General features: G+C 37.8%; 1 protein-coding gene across 1 annotated transcript; it reads right to left on the minus strand.

The window, feature by feature from the left end:
- Positions 1-332: 332 nt before the first annotated feature.
- Positions 333-10,936, minus strand: LOC138441805 (olfactory receptor 2T3-like). The gene is made up of 3 exons (XM_069592868.1): positions 10,852-10,936; positions 9,809-9,852; positions 333-1,517 (listed from the first exon to the last, which is right to left on the minus strand). The coding sequence occupies exon 3, from the start codon at positions 1,501-1,503 to the stop codon at positions 529-531; it is 975 nt and encodes a 324-aa protein (XP_069448969.1). The 5' UTR covers positions 1,504-1,517; positions 9,809-9,852; positions 10,852-10,936; the 3' UTR covers positions 333-528.
- Between the last annotated feature and the right edge of the window lie 10,505 nt (positions 10,937-21,441).

Genomic DNA, 21,441 nt, shown 5'->3' on the forward strand with positions numbered 1-21,441 from the left:
AGCAGGTATGAGGTATGAGAATACCCAATGTCTAACCTTTGATAGCAAGATAAAGGTTCTGTTCCAAGTGGTGGTACCTCAACAATTGAGAATCCAAGTCTCCTTCTTGTACGTTAATCAGAGGAAATGTACATTTTCCTAATTTCACATATTCCCAAAACACTGTATCATTTTGTTCATGAATATAGTAGTTCCTGAAGACTTCATAGTAATTCATTTTTACTGCTATTGTTCCAAATCAAGTCTCATACTAAAATGATTGATAAACTTGGGATGTGAGATGAGATAGTTTATGTCAATGTTGACAAAAAGGATGAAAGGACTCATATATAAAAGGACCGTAAGAATGTTACATTTAATGTGATAAATTAGGATGAATAAACAGGATGGAGGAGAAACGTCACAGGCACAGGAAAGAAGAAAGACATGACTAGACTTAGTTTGGGGGACCCTGTAAACAGCAGACAAATGAAAGCAGAAGAAAGGAAAGGAGGGATAATATAAAAGCTGAAAGAGTTGTGGTCATTCCTAGACTTTCCCCTTTACAACTTTCTCTAGGCTCAGTCCTAATTGCATCCTGCTCCTCAGAGCCCCTGTGACTTCTTTATTGTGGAAGCTGTAAATGAGGGGGTTCAGCACAGGGGTGATGATGGTATAAAAGGCTGACACCATCATGTCCTGCTCAGCTGTGTGGTAGGAATCTGGAAGCATGTAGGTGTAGATGGTGGCACCAAAGAAGAGTAACACTACAGTCATGTGTGAGGAGCAGGTGGCAAAGGCCTTCCTGTGGCCCTTGGCTGAATTAATGCTGTGGATGAGGTGCAGGATGAGGGCATATGAGCTTGAGATAACCACAATGGGGATGAGGAGCATGAGAATACAACATAGGTACATGAGCATTTTATACAGGGAGATGTCACAGCAGGAGAGCTTCAGCAAGGCAGGAGCCTCACAGAAGAAACTCAGGATTTTTCTGGAATGACAAAAGGGAAAGCTCATGGCTATGGGTGTGAGCAACAAACCATCCACCATTCCTAGGAACCAGCATCCAGACACCAGGCATTCACAGACCCTCTGGTTCATCAGCAAAGGATAATGGAGAGGTCTGCACATAGCAGCATATCTGTCATAGGCCATGGCAGACAGGAGAAAAGTCTCAGCTCCAGCGAGCATCAGATAGAAGAACATCTGTATCCCACAACCTGAGGGAGAGATTGTATGATCTCCTGTCACCTGGCCCAGGAGCATTTTGGGCACAGTCACAGATATGTACATGAGGTCCATGAGGGAGAGCTGGCTGATGAAGAAGTACATGGGGGTGTGCAGGCGGGGCTCCAGGCGGATGAGGATGATGAGGAGAGCATTCCCAGCTAGGGCCATCAGGAAGAAGATGAAGGTCGCAGTGTAGAGGAGGAGGGCGTGTTTGGTTTCACCAAAGAGCCCCACAAGGATGAAATCAGTATTCAACGTTTGATTCTGTGAATTTTGATTTCCTGAGCACATGGTTACAGTTCTCACTGAAGAAGAAAAGAAGAGCCATCACTTTTAGAAATTTCATATGCACATATTTGTTTAAGATTTTTCCAAAAAAGTACTTAGAACTATTTTTTTTAATATGAGATTGTACTGATGTAAAATCAAATGTTCAAATTTCTGAAAGGCCAGGTTACACTTTGGCCATAAGCTTTGAGGAGATTATGAAATGGACCTGGGGAGGTGACAACTATACCAACAGACAAGTTGTTTACACTCTGTAAATTACTTATTTTTCCCCCAAACTGAGAATATAAAAGGACTCATCTCATAGGATGATTAGAAAACTAGAGTAAGAAACACGCAATAAGTTTTAACACAATATGAATATAGAATGAAATCATTCACTAAAGCTCCCACTCCACTTTTGAACACAGTAGGCCATCCAGGACTCAAAAATTGAAGTCAAAGCTGGTGCGAATGTCAACATTAATATTGTTAATTGTACTAATATAAATTAAGTTTACTGAAATTTGAAATACCATTAAATATTCTTCTGTCATGTTTCCATTAATTCCACTTCCCTTACTAAACATTTCAATTTACTCAACTGTTTCTTGCACAATGAAGCTCCATAAAGCAGGACCACCGTGGGTGTCAGAGCAGAGACTGCCCAGCCTGACTGTGGAGAGCAGCTCTAGGTGAAGACCTCTTGCAGGACAGAAAGCAAGAGGGGATCAGTCTTATACAATACGGGAGCCAGAAGATGTATAGATTTGGTGCAGCACAGAAGGGTACTCAGTGTGCAGACCTTGTACAGAGCAAGGAGGGCAATCAGGATACAGAGATGATAAAGGCCAGGAGTCCAGGAATGTCCTGCTTGGTCCCCTTCAAAGCCCCAAGATAACATCTAAGGCATTTAATATGTTAAGTTTCATTTAGACAAATGATTTTTACAGGAATTTTTTTAAAAAGTAACATATGTCCTGAATAGCAATTATTTTAGTTAAGAATGAATTGAATAACATTTTTTCTCATGCCATTTATTCTCCCCAAACAGTGTCTAAAATATTAGATATTTCATGCACAGTGAATGAGTGAGTGATAGGAGTTAATAAGATTGGATGGAGTAGCTGATTTAACCACACTCAAAGCTGCAACCTAATCATGATCCCTCTAGTCCTGTATCTCAGTTTTCTTAGGAAACTAATAAAATTCTCTTGTCTAAAAATTATCAGTTTTGTTCAACAACTGCTTTGCCTGAATATTTCAGTTTTCAACTTTCTGAATTATACTTAACCTAATTATCCTATACTTATTTAAGTTAGGGATAGTGTTCCAGGTTATGGAAAGTTCAAGTGCTCAATGAAAGACTTTTTATCACTCTCAAGGTTAGAGAAATTTGTATAACAGTTTGAAGAAATTTATAGAGGAAAAGTTCACATAATATCTGAAATACATGGATAAGTAAAGAGTAATGTAGTGAACTTAGAGCAAAATTTAGAGTTTAGAACTTAGAGCAAATAAGTAAATAAAAGTGTGTGACTTCAGGAAATCTAAAATCAGAATTACATTAAGGATAGCAACAGAAATCAGATGTCTTTGCTCCTTACTTTGTTTGCTCCTTTATCAATTTCTGAGGAAACATGCTGGCAAGCCACATCCCAGGAATGAGACAAGCGAATAATATAGTGCATATACCTTTTAAGTCCTACCTGTTCCTTCAGAGAGTAAATCTGAGCCACACCAGTGAAGCTGCTTTTACAATTCCAAAGCCAAGGCAATCATATTTAAATTCAGGAGAAAAAGTGGGAAAGTTACATCATCAGTTTTTTCACATTAGGGAATTGGGATAAAATTTTGTTCTTCAGCCCTTCATAGCATTAAACAAGCATAAAAACTAACAAGACTGGAGAAGCAAAGAGGAATTTTGAAGTTTCTTATTTATTCATATTACCCACCCTCAGCTCATCCTTGGAACTCTACTTTTTTTAAGGCACTCTCATAATCCACCATTTTGTTTTTTGTTTTTCCATTTGCTTTACCAGTTACATTGTATATTTCCACTCCTATACATGGGAATTGAATGTGTTTCCCACTTGGGTGCTGCACCTATCAAAAAGCAATCTTCCTTTTCCAAAAGGATATTGTACATTAAGTTTAAAATATACTACTCAGATTAAAATCACATTTTTCCTTTTTCATGCTTATTTAAAATGTTCTCTTTGTAAATACAAATCTTAATTAATACTTGAAGATGCAGGTGTTGTATCTTCAGTTCATATCTCTTCTCCATACCACATGACAGATTTAAAAACCCATTATAGCTTTATATGAAACACTATTCAATTTGTATTTTCTAATTGTGCATCTAAATTCATTAATATGACTCTCAAACTCAAAGAAACCTGAGTTTAAAATGTGATCAACAACTCAACTTTCTGATTCTGCTCAGTTTTCTATTTTCATGCAATTGGGATAGGATAGAGGAAGCCAGATGGCAGCAAAGGGGATTTTATAATAGAAAAAAAATTTTGGTTTAAACTTGCAGAACTGTTGTTCAAGTATTACCTTTACTTCTAACTGCATAATCTTAGTCATGCCACTAAAATCTCTGGGTGTCAGTTTCTCAGCACCAAACAGAAGAGGCAACATTTATGCACCTCCTATGCGTCTGTGAATCTCAAGACATCTATAGCTCTAATGTGCAAATGTGGTCTAAGCTTTCTCCATGACAGGGTGATCTTCCTTCCCCTTATTCCTAACCTCAAAGGCTCAAAGATTTCCCTTGAAGGTCTGCTGCATCAAACTTAGAATACATAATTCAGAAATGGAAAAGACCGTGAAAAAAATAATTAATATTTACCAGTGCTGACTTGGTTCTGGGCACTGTGCTGTACCTTTCTCAGCACGTCACGGGTACAAAGACTGAATAATTCATTTCAGGCCCCTATCTGACCCTGTGGACAAGAAGGTCCAAACACCAGGAATAAGAATCAGCTCTTTACAAGAGTCCATCCTGCCCTCCAATTTTGTTACCCTTAGGTCTCTGGTACCTTCAAATTGAACCCTTCTTGTATCCTTCCTTTCTGTGAACTTAATCCCTTGGTTTCTGCCTAAATTCTAAGAATCCCTACATGTTCAGCTAAAACGAAAACTTCTGCATTCTCTATCCTCAATCACTGAGAACTCTCATACATTTGAGATATCACTGCTGCTGCTGCTAAGTCGCTTCAGTCGTGTCCGACTCTGTGCGAACCCATAGACGGCAGCCCACCAGGTTCCCCCGTCCCTGGGATTCTCCAGGCAAGAACACTGGAGTGGGCTGCCATTTCCTTCTCCAATGCATGAAAGTGAAAAGCGAAAGTGAGATATCACAGTGCATCATTTATACTACTCTCATGGGCTTTATATCACTTATCCCTATAGTTTAGTTATTTTTAAATTTCAGCAAAAACTCCACATAAATTATGTGTTTATAGTTGAAGATAAAAAATGTAAATTCTGTGTAGATAAGAAAGTTTAAAATGTAAAACAAATCTTTTTAAAATTTTTATTTTGGGCGACATTGGGTCTTCATTGCTGTGTGTGAAATTTCTCTAGTTGCAGTGAGCAGGAGCTACATTTTAATTGCAGTATGAGGTCTTATTGTGGTGGCTTCCATGTTTGTTGAGCACAGGCTTCAGTAGTTATGGCGCATGAGCTTCACTGCCCTGAAGCATGTGGAATCTTCCCTGACCAAGAATAGAATCCAAGTCCCCTGCATTGGCAGGAGGATTCTTTACCACTGGTCCACCATGGATGTCCTAAAATAAATCTTTAAAAATCACAGGTGGAGAGTTAATATATTTGAATACATCAAGTTGTGAAATTCTCTCTCAATAAATTTTAATTAATATGATGACATCATGAATGAGCTGTACATATGAATGTTTTGTGCACATTTTACCTCAATTAAGGTAAGGAATCAGTGGTAAGGAATCAGACTACCAAGAGAGGAGTTGCGGGATGGATTCTTAAGTCAGGAAGACCTCCTGGAAAAGGAAATGGCAATCCACTTCAGTATTCTTGCTGGGAAATCCCATGGACAAAGGAGCCTGGTGGGCTACAGTTCATGGGGTCACAAAAAAGTCAGACAAGACTTAGTGACTAAAAAACAATAAAGGTTCTTCTATAACTACAAATATGAAAAGATTTAATAAAATAAAATGTCAAAATAGTCAATGAAGAGCTTTGTCATCCTGAGTCCCTGAGAGATTTTTGGTGAGCAGAGCCCCAGTCCCACTGAACACACTCACAGTGTGGGTACCTCATAGACACTTATTTGTTGAAAGTCAATGGTGCACTGGGATGACTCAGAGGGATGGTACAGGGAGGGAGGAGGGAGGGGGGTTCAGGATGGGGAACACGTGCATACTTGTGGCAGATTCATGTTGATGTATGCAAAACCAATACAATATTGTAAAGTAATTAACCTCCAATTAAAATAAATAAATTTATATTAAAAAAAAGAAAGTCAATGATAAGTTGAAGTTGTTTTTACTCCAGCACAACATTGTCCATTACGATTGACCCACCCCCTTACTTATAAGTGCAATACTGTCTCCCCTTAATCCTCACCTACCTCCCTTTCTTTTTTCTGCTTTCATTACACATATCAGCTTCTAACATAATGATATTACATTGTTTTATACTTGATAGGCAAATGGGTTTATTTTATTGTTTTCCCCTAGCACAGCACTATGACTGACATGTAATACATACTTATTAATATCTACTGAATGAATGAATAAATGAAAGAGAGAAAAGGAGAGAGGAAATCAGTGCAACCCTTCCAGAGGAGAATTCAGTACTCTCATAAATTTAAAGAAGTTATTACTAACTTAAGACTTCTAAGAAGATTATACAAAAATATACATCATAAACACTATTATAGCCATGAAAAATAAAGAAGAAGCCTAAATATTTAATAAAATAAAGTAGATACATCAATAACCAATATTAATACTGATTTATTTAAAATATTTTAAAAATAAAGTTAAGGAGAAAGATACATTACAAAATGACCAGTGTGATACCATTTAGTAAAAACCTCTGTTAAATATTAAATTTGGACACATGCATACAATAAAAATATTTTGTAAATGACAAGTAAGGTGCATAACTTCTATAAGGAAAGTGCTCTCTCTGAGAACACTGAGGGGAGATGATCAAAGAGGACACAGAGCTTCAATGCATCTATAATGTATGTTACACATTCAATGTATCTATAATGTATCAACTTGAAATAAATATACCAAAATAATTTGATTTTTTGAAATTGATTTGGAACATGATGGACACTGTATATGCATTTGTCAATAGCTATTCTTTAAATGAATTTTATACACTTCTTGAATCAAAAGCTTAATCACGGGTAGCTTTTCAAGTTTTCAATTTGCATTAATCCAAATTTCAAATTTTCAGTTTATATTAGTACATGCTGTTTTTTATGCCTTGCATAATCCCATGTTCTTTCAACACGTTATTGAAAGAACTTAGACTCCACAAATATACAATGAACATTTCTTACACTTTCTCAGATACTGTTTTGTCTCATTTATGTCATTATCTCTTATAGGTGGTGGTGAAGTCGCTCAGTTGTGTCTGACTCTTTCCGACCCCGTGGACTGTAGTCTACCAGGCTCCTCTGTCCATGGGATTCTCTGGGCAAGAATACTGGAATGGGTTGCTATTTCATTCTCCAGGGGATCTTCCCGACCCAGGGATCGAACCCAGGTCTCCCGCATTGGAGGCAGATGCTTTAACCTCTGAGCCACCAGGGAAGCCCATCTATATGCTATGTTGGCAAGGCACTTTCTATTATTAAAACTGGAAACTCTCATTGTCCTAGTTCCCAAAGTAGCTTACAAACTCTTTGAGATAAATGATATGAAAATGAAATCAATAAACAAACTTTCCTATAAGAGATAGGAAATCAATAAACAAAGGGATAGGAAAAAATCATAATAAGAGATATGAAAGTTCCTATAAGAGATAGGAAAGTTTGTTTATTGATTTCATTTTTTATATCATTTATCTCAAAGAGTTTGTAAGCTACTTTGGGAACTAGGACAATGAGAGTTTCCAGTTTTAATAATAGAAAGTGCCTTGCCAACATAGCATATTTTTTAAATTAAAAAACTGAAAAAAAAGATGCTTTTTTAATACTTGACTATCTAGTAGACATTTGAAGTAAATTGAGTTTCCCCATGCCCAGCCTCCTATCCACCATCCTTCCTGGAGATCTGAAATATAGTTGTGAATCTTACTGGAACCATGGCTTGCCTCCAGAATCCCTGAGGAACATGATCTTGGGTTTGCAAACTAAACTGAAGAGATGGTTTTCTAATTTTTGATCATAAGAATTGAGTTGCTGGGCAAATTCTCTCCCCTAATAATCAACAAAAGAGCACAAAATGCACTATTTCACTGCTCTGTTACATGATTGAAGATTATATAACAAGTTTACAAGTGTTTGTTCATGAAGACTACTAAAATCTGTGTAAGAATAGCTTGTTTGTGGTGTTTTGATCCAGGCTGTGTCCATTGCCCACCTTCAGCTACTTTGAGTGGTTGTTCAAAAAGGACAGTGAAACAAGGCAGTGAAAACCAACAGCTTTGCCACTGCTTGCTAAAGAGGTCTCACATAATTAGACAATTGTTGTGATCTTAGTGCAAATGAACACAGAAGTCTAGTAGCTGCAGTAATCTGGGATGTGGTCCAGCTCAGTGCATAAAATAGATGTGCAAACTAGCAAGATAATTTAGAGGGCATCCCAAGAAGAAAAACTGACATAGGAGCTTTAAATTTTTATACATATCCTGTCTACAACTTGGCCCTCAGAGAAAAGTGAAAGAAATACTCATCATACATCCCAGCCTTTGGATCACAACCCAAGGGACCAATTTCTGCTTAAACTTCACTAAGAGGACTAAGACATCCAGCATAGTTTAGATGCTAGGTCCAAGCTAAAAGCAAAGACAAAATATGGGGCCTAACAGCAGTCCGCATGATACTGTAGGATTAAAAAAGTAAAAGGGCAGTCACTCAGTAGTGTCTGACTCTTTGTGACCCCATGGACTGTAAACCAAGAGGCACCTCTGTCCTTGGAATTCTTCAAGCAAGAATACTGGAGTGGGTAGTCATTCTCTTATCCAGAGGATGTTCCCCCATCCAAGGATTGAATCCTGGTCTCCTGCATTTCAGACAGATTCTTTACCATCTGAGCCACCAGGAAAGCCCTGGTTTGAGAAGAGGTGTGCAATTCTGAGACTTCTTCCTAAAAAGGGAAGAAAATCTCATACCAAGTTTCTCTGCATTTCATTGCATCACTCTAAAGAATAGATGTAGATGGATCTCAGACATTTGCATGTCTCTGGAATATTGAGAAATGGTGCATGATTCTTTCAGGAGAGGAAAGAGCAATGAGGCTTGCACCCAGCCTGCCAGCATACCATTTATCTCCTAGATAAAGAGGGAGAAAAGGTTATGATAGTCAATATAGCTCAATGAGATTGGAAGAAGTTGCAAAACCCTGAAACTTGAGGGAGAGTAGTGAAGTATGCACTGAGATGTCTGAGAAATGTCTGAGAGATTTGCAGAATCTCTATAAAGAGTTATTGCTGAAGGCTTTTATCTGTAAAACTAGAACAGGCAGCTTCTTCAAATACTCAAACATTAACATAAAGCTACAAGGAACACAAAGAATCGGGAAAATATGATACTACTGGAGAAATAAATTTCTAGTAACTAACCCTGCCCCAAAATGGAGATCTGTGATTTGCCTGACAAAGAATTTAAAATAATGATTATTTGAAAAGCTCAGTGAGATAGAAGAAAAGACAGATAACAACCAGAAAATCAGGAAAACTGTACCTGAAAAAAATAATATCAGTGAGATAGGAAGTATAAAAAGGCAAGCAAACAAGTTCTGGAACTCAAGTATACAATAATACAAGTGAAAAATTCAGTTGAGAGTTTCAGTATAATACTTAAGCAGAAGAAAGAACTGGTGAACTCAAAGACAAGTTACTCAAAATCATGTAGTCAGATAAGCAAAATAAAAATTAATAAAAAAGAGAAAAAGGCTGCAGAACTGAAATGGCACAATCATGAGAACCAGTGTATGCATTATGGATGCTGAACAGATGTGTACCCTAAAATGCATATGTGAAAACTTAATTCCCAGTGTGATAGTACTTAAAGGTGGGACTTTGCGGAGGTGATAAATCATGAAGGCAGAATCCTCATGAATTGAACTGGTACCTTTAAACAAGAGAAGTGAGCTCTTACCAGACACCAAATCTTCTGGCACCTTTATCTTGGACTTTTAGTCTCTAGAAACAGAAAAATAAATGTATCTTATTTATAACCCGGAGAAGGTAATGGCACCCCACTCCAATACTCTTGCCTGGAAAATCCCATGGATGGAGGAGCCTGGTAGGCAGGCTGCAGTCCATGGGGTCGCTAAGAATCAGACATGACTGAGTGACTTCACTTTCACTTTTCACTTTCAGGCATTGGAAAAGGAAATGGCAATCCACTCCAGTATTCTTGCCTGGAGAATCCCAGGGATGGGGGAGCCTGGTGGGCTGCCATCTATGAGGATGCACAGAGTCGGACATGACTGAAGCAACTTAGCAGTATTTACAAGCCACCTAGCCTATGGTATTCTGGTATAACATACTGAACAGATTAAGACAATGGTATCCCAGGAAAAAATGGAAAAAGAAAGGACTGGAAAATTTACTTAAAGAAATAATGCTAGAAAACTTTACAAATCTGGATGGAAAATGGACATCAAGATTCATAAAGTCTAAAAATACCAAATAAAAGAAATACAAAAAAAAAACCATAAATCAAAACACATTGTAAACAAATTGTTGAAATTCCAACACAAAGAGACTTTTAAAAGGAGCAAGAGGAATATTACTTGTTATATTACAAGTTACAAGAGAGTCCCTGCAAAACTAATAAGGGATTTCTCAGCAGAAATAGCAAGGAGGGAGTGAAATTATACATTTAAAATGCTGATAGAAACAAACCAGCAATCAAAAATATATGAGCAAAAAAAAAAAGAAAAAAATATTCAAAAATAAGGGAAAGAAGCTCTTCCCAAACAAATAAAAATTGAGGGATTATGTCAACACTAGACATAGATTTGAGTAGAAAGGGAGGAGAAGCAATCTGGCCAGGGCCTACACCCCTAGCAGGGGACACAGAGAAAGATGGGGATATCACAGGCTTGTGGGTTTTCTCTGGGGAGTGATGAGTTCAAGTCACATATTCAGAAACTCAGCTTCAGGATAGTTGGCTTGAAAATCAGTGGGACTTACCAGAAAGCTATAAGAAATTAAGGCTCAACGCTTGAAGAGTATGCACACAGGCTTGTTTACTTCAAGACACAGTGCTTGCTGAGACAGCAGATTAAAAACTGCTTGGAACTCTGACCAGCTTGCATGAATGACCCTAGTGCACACACCCCAGGGAGCAATAGGCATTTGCTCTAGCCTATCTGGCTTCAGCATTGCTCTCCACTAAGGCAGATTCTTCCAATACCAAGGAGAGTGCACAAACTTAGAGATAATGGAATTAGTTCAACCTTGCCTCAGAAAGGATGGAGACAGCCTTTGCCAGTGCACATATCACTACATGAAATTAAAAGATGCCTGCTCCTTGGAAGAAAAGCTACGACAAAACTAGATAGCATGTTAAAAAGCAGAGATACTACTTTGCCCACAAAGGCCCATATAGTCAAAGCTGTGGATTTCCAAGTAGTCATGTATGGATGTGAGAGGTGGACCATAAAAAAGGCTGCGCACTGAAGAAATGATGCTTTCAAACTGTGGTATTGAAAAAGAATCTTGAGAGTCCGTTGGACGGCAAGGAGATCAAACCAGTCTATCCAAAAGGAAATCAGTCCTGAATATACTTTGGAAGGACTGATGCTGAAGCTGAAACTCCAATATTTTGGCCACCTGATCCAAACAACCAATTCATTAGAAAAGACCTTAATGCTGGGAAAGATTGAAGGCAGGAGGAGGGAATGAGAAGGGGATGATGGAGGATGAAATGGTGGGATGGTATCATCTACTCCATGGACATGAGTCTGAGCAAACTCCCGGAAGATGATGAAGGACAGAAAAGCCTGGCATGCTTTAGCCCATGGGGTCACAAAGAGTCGGACATGAATATATGACTCATGCTCACTTCAGATCCAGCTCCCCAAACAAAGCCACAAGGTAGATGCTGACTCGTTTAGTCACTAAGTCATGTCCAACTCTTTTGCAACCCCATGGACTGTAGCCTGCCAGGATCTCCTATCCATGGGAGTTCCTATCCAAGAATACTGGAGGGGGTTGCGTTTCCGTCTCCAGGGGATCTTCCCAAACCAGGGATGAAACCTGTGTCTCCTGCATTGGCAGGCAGATTCTTTACCACTGAGCCACCAGGGAAGCCCACATGGTAGCTATATAGGGACATTACTATCTGGGTCTTATAAAGGAAACAACCTAGATGTCCATCAGCAGATGAATGGATAAGAAAGCTGTGGTACATATACACAATGGAGTATTACTCAGCCATTAGAAAGAAGACATTTGAATCAATTATAATGAGATGGATGAAACTGGAGCCGATCATACAGAGTGAAGTAAGCCAGAAAGAAAAACACCAATACAGTATACTAACACATATATATGGAATTTAGAAAGATGGCAATTATGGCCCTGTATGCGAGACAGCAAAAGAGACACAGATGTGTAGAGCGGACTTTTGGACTCTGAGGGAGAGGGAGAGGGTGGGATGATTTGGGAGAATGGCATTGAAACATGTATACTATCATGTAAGAAACAAATCACCAGTCTATATCCGATGCAAGATACAGGATGCTTGGGGCTGGTGCATGGGAATGACCCAGAGAGATGTTATGGGGAGGGAGGTGGGAGGGGGGTTCATGTTTGGGAACGCATGTACACCCGTGGTGGATTCATGTCAATGTATGGCAAAACCAACACAGTATTGTAAAGTAAAATAAAGTAAAAATAAAAATTAAAAAAAAAAGACCCACAAGAGTAATTGTTTTACCTAATTGCAGAGACAATGAGAATTAAAATGAGAAAATAGAGGAATATGTTTCAAATGAAAGAATAACTTTAAAAAAACTTGCAGATAAATAACTCACCACATACAGAATGGAAAGCAACTGAACATGGGAAAAAATATATGAACACAGTTAGGATTTAAACAAGGAACAAAGAAATGTTAAAAGACAAGGCTGAAGAGTACAATAACTTAAATGAAATATATATGAGAATAAATTAATAGCAGATTAAGTGATTCAGAAAAATGCATAAGCAATCTGGAAGAGAGAAAAATGGAAATCACCCAATCCACAAACAAGAACAAACCAAATTTTTTTAAAAATAGTTTAAGGGGCCTTTGGGGCATCAAGCACACTAACACTCACATTGTAGTGGTCTCAGGATAAGAGAGAGGGAAAGGGAACACAAGTGTATCTGATAAAATTATGGCTGAGAATTACCCAAACCTGAAGAAAGACATGGATTTTCAGGTACAGGAAGCACAAAGTTTCCTAAATGAGATGAACCCAAACAGACACACAACAAGATTTGTCATAATTAAAACTTTAAAAAGGTAAAGATAGAGAATTCTAAAGATAGCAAAACAAAACAAAACAGTCACATACAAGGACACTCTAATAAAACTAACAGCTGATTTTTAGCAGAAACTTTGCAGGTGAGAAGGCAATGGCATGATATGTCTTAAGCAATGAAATGGAAAAATCTGCAAACTTAGATATTCTACTCAGCAAGGTTATCATTTTGAAGGAGAGATAAATGGATGCCAGATAAGCAAAAACTAAAAGAATTAATCAATACTATTTCAACATTATAAGAACTGTTAAAAGATATTCTTTAAGTGGAAAAGAAAAGGCTACAATAAGAAGTATTATAAGAAAGGAATAATCCCACTAGTAAATGCAAATAAATAGTAAAGGCTGTGAATTGACCACATAAAACACCTAATACAAAATTTAAATTCCAAAAATTATAAAATGAATAAACAAAACAAAACAAAAAAAAACAGTTAAGGGATGAACAGAAAGATGCAAAATATGACATCAAAAACATGGGGGGTAGAATTTAAAAAATATAGAGCTTTTAGAATGTGTTAGAATTTAAATGACTATCACTTTAAAACAACATACTGACACATATATACGGAATTTAGAAAGATGGTAATGATGACCCTGTATGCAAGACAGCAAAGGAGACACAGATGTAGAGAACGGACTTTTGGACTCTGAGGGAGAGGGAGAGGATGGGATGATTCGGGAGAATGGCATTGAAACATGTATACTATCATGTAAGAAACAAAGTGCCAGTCTATGTTTGATACAGGACACAGGATGCTTGGGGCTGGTGCATGGGGATGATCCAGAGAGATGATATGGGGTGGGAGATGGGAGGGGGATTCAGGATTGGGAGCTTGTATACACCCGTGGTGGATTTATGTCAATGTATGGCAAAACCAATACAGTATTGTAAAGTAAAATAAAGTAAAAATAAAAAAATTTTTTTAAAAGTGGATATACTTATAGTCCACATATATGAACCCTTCAGTACCACAAATCAAGAATCTATAATAAATGTTCAAAGTTAAATAGAAGAAAACACAGCACAACATTGAAAAACTAGCCAAACCAGAAAGGAAGATGATAAAAGGAAAAAACAAAGAACTATAAAAGCAATAAGAAAACAAAAAAGAAAACAGCAATAAGTACATACCAATCAATAATTCCTTTAAGTGTCAGTGAACAAAATGTTCAAACAAAAGAGAGATAGGGTGGCTGATTGTATTAAAAATAATCTGCATGCTATATATACAGACTCACTGTAGACCTAAACACACAGACAGACTAAAAGTGAGGAGATGAAAAATGATATTTCATGCAAATGGAAATGACAGGAAAGTGGAGGGTGGAAATACTCACACAAAATAGACTCTAAAGCAAAGTCTATGACAAAAGACAAAGAAGGGCAATAAACTGATAAAGAAGAAAAATACAAGAAAAAGATATAACATCATAAATATATGTGTACCTAATATATGAGCCCTAAATATAGATAAAATATTAATAGACAGAAGGAGAAATTAATAGTAATACTATAATCGTAGAGGATCTTAACCCCCTCACCACTTATATCAATGGTCAGATCATCCAGACAGAAAATCAATAAGGAAACATATTAGATGACATGCCAATCCAGTTGAATGGAAGATATATCTACAGGACATTCCATCCGGAAACAGGAAAATGCCCATTATTTTCAAGTGCACATGAAACAGTCTCTAGGAGAGATCACATGGTAGGCCACAAAAGAAGTCTCACCAAATTTAAGTGGGTAGAAATTTTTATCAAGCAACTTTTTGAACAACAACAGCTTGAAAGTGCCAATTAATTACATGAGGGAAAATGGAAAAAATGAAAATATTTGGATACTCAGCATGCTAACCAACTAATGGGTTAATAAAGAAAAAAGTGGAAGTCAGAAATACTTCAGGATGAATGAAAATGAAAACACAACTCTCCAAAATCTGTGTGACACAGAAAAATTACTGATGGTATAATAGAAATAGGACAGGTTCATGACCATTACCTTGCAACCATTACCACAGGACCATTAATGCATGATCCTTAGCATGGCAGTTAGAAGTCACATTGTACCCATGGTCAGCCAAACAGTGGTCCTCATGAAAAAGTGTGAAGTGAGAATCAAATCTAGGACTTCTTCATGGGTCTTTGAGGCCCTCTGGCCCCAGGGATAGATGGTGAGCTGGGGCGCCCATTGACCAAAGAAGGCCTGTGCCCTTCAGAGTTTCAGAGACCTCATCATAGCCACTGAGATCTACGTCTTCAGTTGGACCTAGGAACTAGAAGAAGGATCCAGCCTGGGTACTTGAGGAAATGGCCATGCAGGGATCTCTTCCTCTTAGCTAGGGCCTGGACCTTGGAGGGCAAAAGTTGAGCCTTGGGATTTGCTCATTCTTGTCATAACAGGGAATAACATTTCTTTTGGTAGAGATTTACAGGAACATCTTGACCTACTGTGACAAGACCTCAAGAGAAAAGAATCTGACACCAAGAAGTTTGCAACAACTAACCATGCCACTCTCTCACCTTTCCTATAAAAGGAATTTGCTGAAAGCTTTTGGGGAGTTTGGGAATTTTAAGGCATGAGGCACCTGTCTCCTTGTATGGGCCTGAAATAAATGTTTCTCTACTCCAAACTCTGAAGCTTTGGTATGGTTTGGTCTCACTGTGTGTCAGGCACATGGACTTGCATCCAATTAAAATAAATAAATTTATATTAAAAAAATAACACTACAAGGGAAGTTTGCAGTAATGGATGAATACCTTAGAAAACAAGAAAAACCCCAAACAAACACCTTAACCTACAATATGAAGAATTAAAGAAGAAGAATAAACAAAGTCCAAAGTCAGTAGAATAAAGGAAATAATAAAGATCAGAGTGAGATATATAAAATAGAGATTCAAGAGCAATAGATGATCACATGATTTTATTTTTCAATTTGTTAATATTGATGTGTCACAGGGATCAATTTGAATACATTGAAGATCTTTGCATCCTTGAGATAAATTCCCCTTGATCATGGTGTATGATTCTTTTTATGAGTTAAGTTCAGTTTGCTATCATTTTATTGAGAATTTTTGCATCTATGTGCATCAGTGATATTGGCCTGTAATTTTCTTTTTTTTTTTTTTGTCTCCTTGTCAAGATAGCCTTGTCTGATTTTTGACATCAAGGTGATGGTGGTCTCACAGAATGAGCTTGGGAGTGGTCTTTCCTTTGCAAATTTTGTAAGAGTCTGAGAAGGATAGAATGGGAAAGACTTGAGATCTCTTCAAGAAAATTAAAGATACCAGGGAAACATTTCATGCAAAAATGGGCTCAGTAAAGGACAGAAATGGTATGGACCTAACAGGAGCAGAAGATATTAAGAAGAGGTAGCAAGAATACACAGAACAACTATGCAAAAAAGATCTTCACAACCCAGATAATCACGATGATGTGATCACTCACACTCACCTAGAGCCGCATCCTGAAATGTGAAGTCAAGTAGGCCTTAGGAAGCATCACTACGAACAAAGCTAGTGGAAGTGATGGAATTCCAGTTGAGCTATTTCAAATCCTGAAAGATGATGCTGTGAAAGTACTGCATTCAATATGTCAGCAAATTTGGAAAACTCAGCAGTGGCCACAGGACTGGAAAAGGTCAGTTTTCATTCCAATTCCAAAAAAAGGCAATGCCAAAGAATGCTCAAACTACTTCACAATTGCACTCATCTCACATGCTAGTAAAGTAATACTCAAAATTCTCCAAGTCAGGCTTCAGCAGTATGTGAACCGTGAACTTCCAGATGTTTGAGCTGGTTTTAGAAAAGGCAGAGGAACCAGAGATCAAATTGCCAACGACCACTGGATCATCACAAAAGCAAGAGAGTTCCAGAAAAACATCTATTTCTTCTTTATTGACTATGCCGAAGCTTTTTCCACAATAAACTGTGGAAAATTCTTCAAGAAATAGGAATACCAGACCACATGATCTGCCTCTTGAGAAATCTGCAGGTCAGGAAGCAACAGTTAGAAGTGGACATGGAACAAAAGACTGGTTCCAAATAGAAAAAGGAGTATGTCAAGGCTGTATATTGTCACCCTGCTTATTTAACTTCTATGCAGAGTACATCATGAGCTGGGCTAGAAGAAGCACAAGCTGCAATCAAGATTGCAGGGAGAAATATTAATAACCTCAGATATGCAGATGACACCACCCTTATAACCAACCTAGACAGCATATTAAAAAGCAGAGACCATTACTTTGTCAACAAAGGTCCGTCTAGTCAAGGCTATGGTTTTTCCAGTAGTTATGTATGGATATGACAGTTGGGCTATAAAGAAAGCCGAGTGCCAAAACATTGATGCTTTTGAACTGTGGTGTTGGAGAAGACTCTTGAGAGTCCCTTGGACTGCAAGGAGATCCAACCAGTCCATCCTAAAGGAGATCAGTTCTAGGTGTTCATTGGAAGGACTGATGTTGAAGCTGAAACTCCAATACTTTGGCCACCTGATGCAAAGAGCTGACTCATTGGAAAAGACTCTGATGCTGGGAAAGATTGAGGGCAGGAGGAGAAGGGGATGATGGAGGATGAGATGGTTGGATGGCATCACCGACTCAGTGGACATGGGTTTGGGCAGACTCTGGGAGTTGGTGATGGACAGGGAGCCCTGGCATGCTGCAGTTCATGGGGTCGCAAAGAGTCGGACATGACTGAGCGACTGAACTGAACTGAACTGTGAAGGATAGGTATTCAGTTCACTTCAGTTTAGTCACTCAGTCATGTCTGACTCTTTGTGACCCCGTGAACCGCAGCACGCCATACCTCCCTGTCCATCACCAATTCCTGGAGTCCACCCAAACCCATGTCCATCGAGTCGGTGATGCCATCCAACCATCTCATCCTCTGATAGGTATTAGCTCTGCTCTAAATGTTTGATAGAATTTGTGTGTAAAGCCATCTGGTCCTGGACTTTTGTTTGTTGGAAGATTTTCAATCACAGTTTCAATTTCATTAGTTGTGATTTGTCTGTTCATATTTTCTATTTCTTCGTGGTTCACTCTTGGCAGGTTGTATTTTTCTAAGAATGTGTCCATTTCTTCCAGATTGTCCATTTTATTGATATATAGCTTCTTGTAGTAGTCTCTTAGGATGCTTTGCATTTCTATGGCATTAGTTATAATTTCTTTTTCTTTTCTAATTTTGTTGATTTGAATCCTCTCCCCACCCCTTTTTTTTTGATGAGTCTGACTAAAGGTTTATCAATTTTGTTTGTCTTCTCAAAGAACAAACAAGCTTTTATATTCATTGACATTTGCTATTATTTTCTTCATTTCTATTTATTTCTGCTCTGCAAAAAAGAGGAGTATAGGACCCAAATCTATATTTTATTTCTTGATTATCTGTCAGTTTGTCCTTTTTAGTATCCCTAGTAATTAGGGTTTTTCTTTTTTTCATTTTTAGTCATACATTTTGGAGTTTCTCACTATTTCATCTTCATCTATAGCATATAGAAATAAATATAATCACATATAACTGGTTAAATTATAGGGCAGATATATTAGCAACAGATCACTTTGATCCCCCAGAAGATTGCACTAAAGCTTTGTGAAGGCACATTTATTTCAGCTTTTCCCTTCCGCCTCATGCAAAGACCTTAATGTATGGCCTTATTGAAATCTTACATAAATAACCAGCGTGTTATAAAAGACTGTTCCATGTTAGGAGGATCTGAACTTCAACATGTTTCCAGCAATGGCCTATCTTTGAAACTTCTCAGCTTTACGAGCACTGTTATCTTCTAAATGTTGTGAAGTACTGACTGAGCACCTTAGCATTTACTACAAACTCAAAACTAAAAAAGTTAAGACTTTGGGTCTCTTCTTCAACTTCTTCCTTTCCCATAACCAAAAGGAAAACCGCAAATTTCAACCACCTTGCAATCTTACTCTAATCTTTTCTTCTCTGTCCATTCATTCTGCTGTTCTTATGTTGAGATTAAGTTTTCTGATACATAGTTGAAAAACAAAATGACCTCAAGGAAAAATGTACTTTTTTCCCTTGTTTATAAATGAATAGTAAGTCTGATATCAGGTACTTTTTTTGTAACTAGGAACAAATCCTCACAGTCTAAGCCATCTTGTTCTTGTTGTCTTTTTTAAAATAATGCTTTAACCATGCCCCTCATTCCTCCTTGGAATAAATATTTTATATTCAGCAATATCATGGGGGATATTTTGGGCTTTGTGCATCATAACCAACTGGCTTTTCCAGCTTTGCAGACTATACAATTTTTAGCATTAAGCAATTTAAGTCACAGGAAGAAATAAGCTCCTCTTAGAGACACTCAGTTTTCTTTTATCTATGCTCACAAGATGTCCAGTTTTACCAGTACACATCTTTAATGTGATTGCTTGCTAACAGTATCAATAGGAAGTCAAAATGCTTAAATATTCTACATTTTAATAACTGCTGCCCATACAGCTGCAAGTTCTAAGAACATGGACTCTGCCTTTAAATTATTTCTGATCACATCTTATTAATTTTCATAGCACAGCACAATAAAATGTCCTGATTTCCTAGCATGTATTTTTGGTTCCTTATGCTCCTACAATAGTGCTAAGTTAGTCGCTGAGTCATGTCCAACTCTTTGAGATCTCATGGTCTGTACCCCTCCAGGCTCCTCTGTCCATGAAGTTTTCCAGCCAATTATACTGAAGTGGATTCTCCAGTATTTTTCTCCAGTGGATCTTCCTGACCCAGGGATCAAACCCAGGTCTCCTGCATTGCAGGCAAATTCTTCTGCTAGTAAATGTCACATGTTTTTACTGATTTTAATTACAGCAACTGCATTCCAAGAATGGCAGTGACAAAGAGATAAAGAAATGCAGTGAATCAGTTAAGAAAGAGATCTTTTTTCACAAGATAATTCAGAGTAAATATAGCTAGATTATGTTCCACCAAATTATATAAGGACAATGTCTCTCTTTCTATATGTCTTCAAATAGTTATTTCAGTTATTACCGTTTCCAGCTAGTACAATGAGGAGAAAGAAAGGGTCCAGGATTAGAAGACTTTTCATTAAAGAGTTGGCCAGAAATTGAAACCGTCATTTCCATTTATATTCCCCTTATCTAAACTTTGTTATGTAGCCATCTATACCTGCAAAGGAATCTGAGGAGTGTATTTTCTGGCTGAGCTATGTGTCACCATTTAACATATATATATGGTGCCCAACTCATTCCAGCTTGCCAGAGACTTTCTTGGTCTTAGCACTTGAAATTCCGACATTCTTTCAGTCTTAGGAATATATTCCTATATTCCTTCAGAATATCCTTCAGTCTTGGATAAACTGAGATGGGTGGTGACAATTTATTGATCTGTAAGTAGAATAAATAAGGAGAAATGATATTGGAATACAATTAACATTTTATTGAAAACAACTAAGCTGAATCTAACAGAAGAAAAAATCTGGACAATTCTAGTTGATAGAACACCTTAGACTTCCCAAAAAATCTATTTCAACACTCTCTTCTTTGACCTTACTGATTGTAGTGACCAAAAAGCTAAAAAGTCCAACTCTACAGCCACTAGTGCAACTAAAGTTTGCCAGCTGTGAAAGGATATGTGCTAAACTTTGCTTGCACTGCCTTCTCTCCCATGCTGCTTGGTGGACTCAGACTGAAGATTGGGTGTTGATGTTCAATCACTCAGTCATGTCTGACTCTTTGTGATGCCATGGATTGCAACCAGGAAGACTTTCTGTCTCCTTTGTTGTCTCCTGGAATTTGTTCTAACTCATGCCCGTTGAGTTGACGATGCATGCAATGAGCTCATCCTCTGTGGCCCTTTCTCATCATGCCCTCAAATCCTTCCCAGCATCAGGGTCTTTTTCAATGAGTCGGCTCTTGGCATCAGGTGGCCAAAGTATTGAAGCTTCAGCTTCAGCATCAGTCCTTCAGATGAATACACAGGGTTTATGTCCTTTAGGATTGACTGGTTTGATCACCTTGCTGTAAAGGGATTCTCAAGAGTCTTCTCCAGCACCACAGTTAGAAATCATCAAGTGTTCGGCATTCTTTATGGCCCAACTCTAACATCTGTACATGAATACTGGAAAAACCATAACTTAGACTATATGGTCCTTTGTCAAAAAAAGTAATGCCTCTGCTTTTTAAAACACTGTCCAAGTATGTCATACCTTTTCTTCAAAAGAGCAAGTGTCTTTTAATTTTGTGGTTGCTGTCATCATCTGCGGTGATTT

Source organism: Ovis canadensis, chromosome 5 (assembly GCF_042477335.2).
Source record: "Ovis canadensis isolate MfBH-ARS-UI-01 breed Bighorn chromosome 5, ARS-UI_OviCan_v2, whole genome shotgun sequence".
Classification (NCBI taxonomy): domain Eukaryota; kingdom Metazoa; phylum Chordata; class Mammalia; order Artiodactyla; family Bovidae; genus Ovis; species Ovis canadensis.

What these genes read in the sequence shown, in the direction of transcription:
- LOC138441805 (XM_069592868.1), bottom strand. Translation starts at nt 1,503, where the DNA reads ATGTGCTCAGGAAATCAAAATTCACAGAATCAAACGTTGAATACTGAT.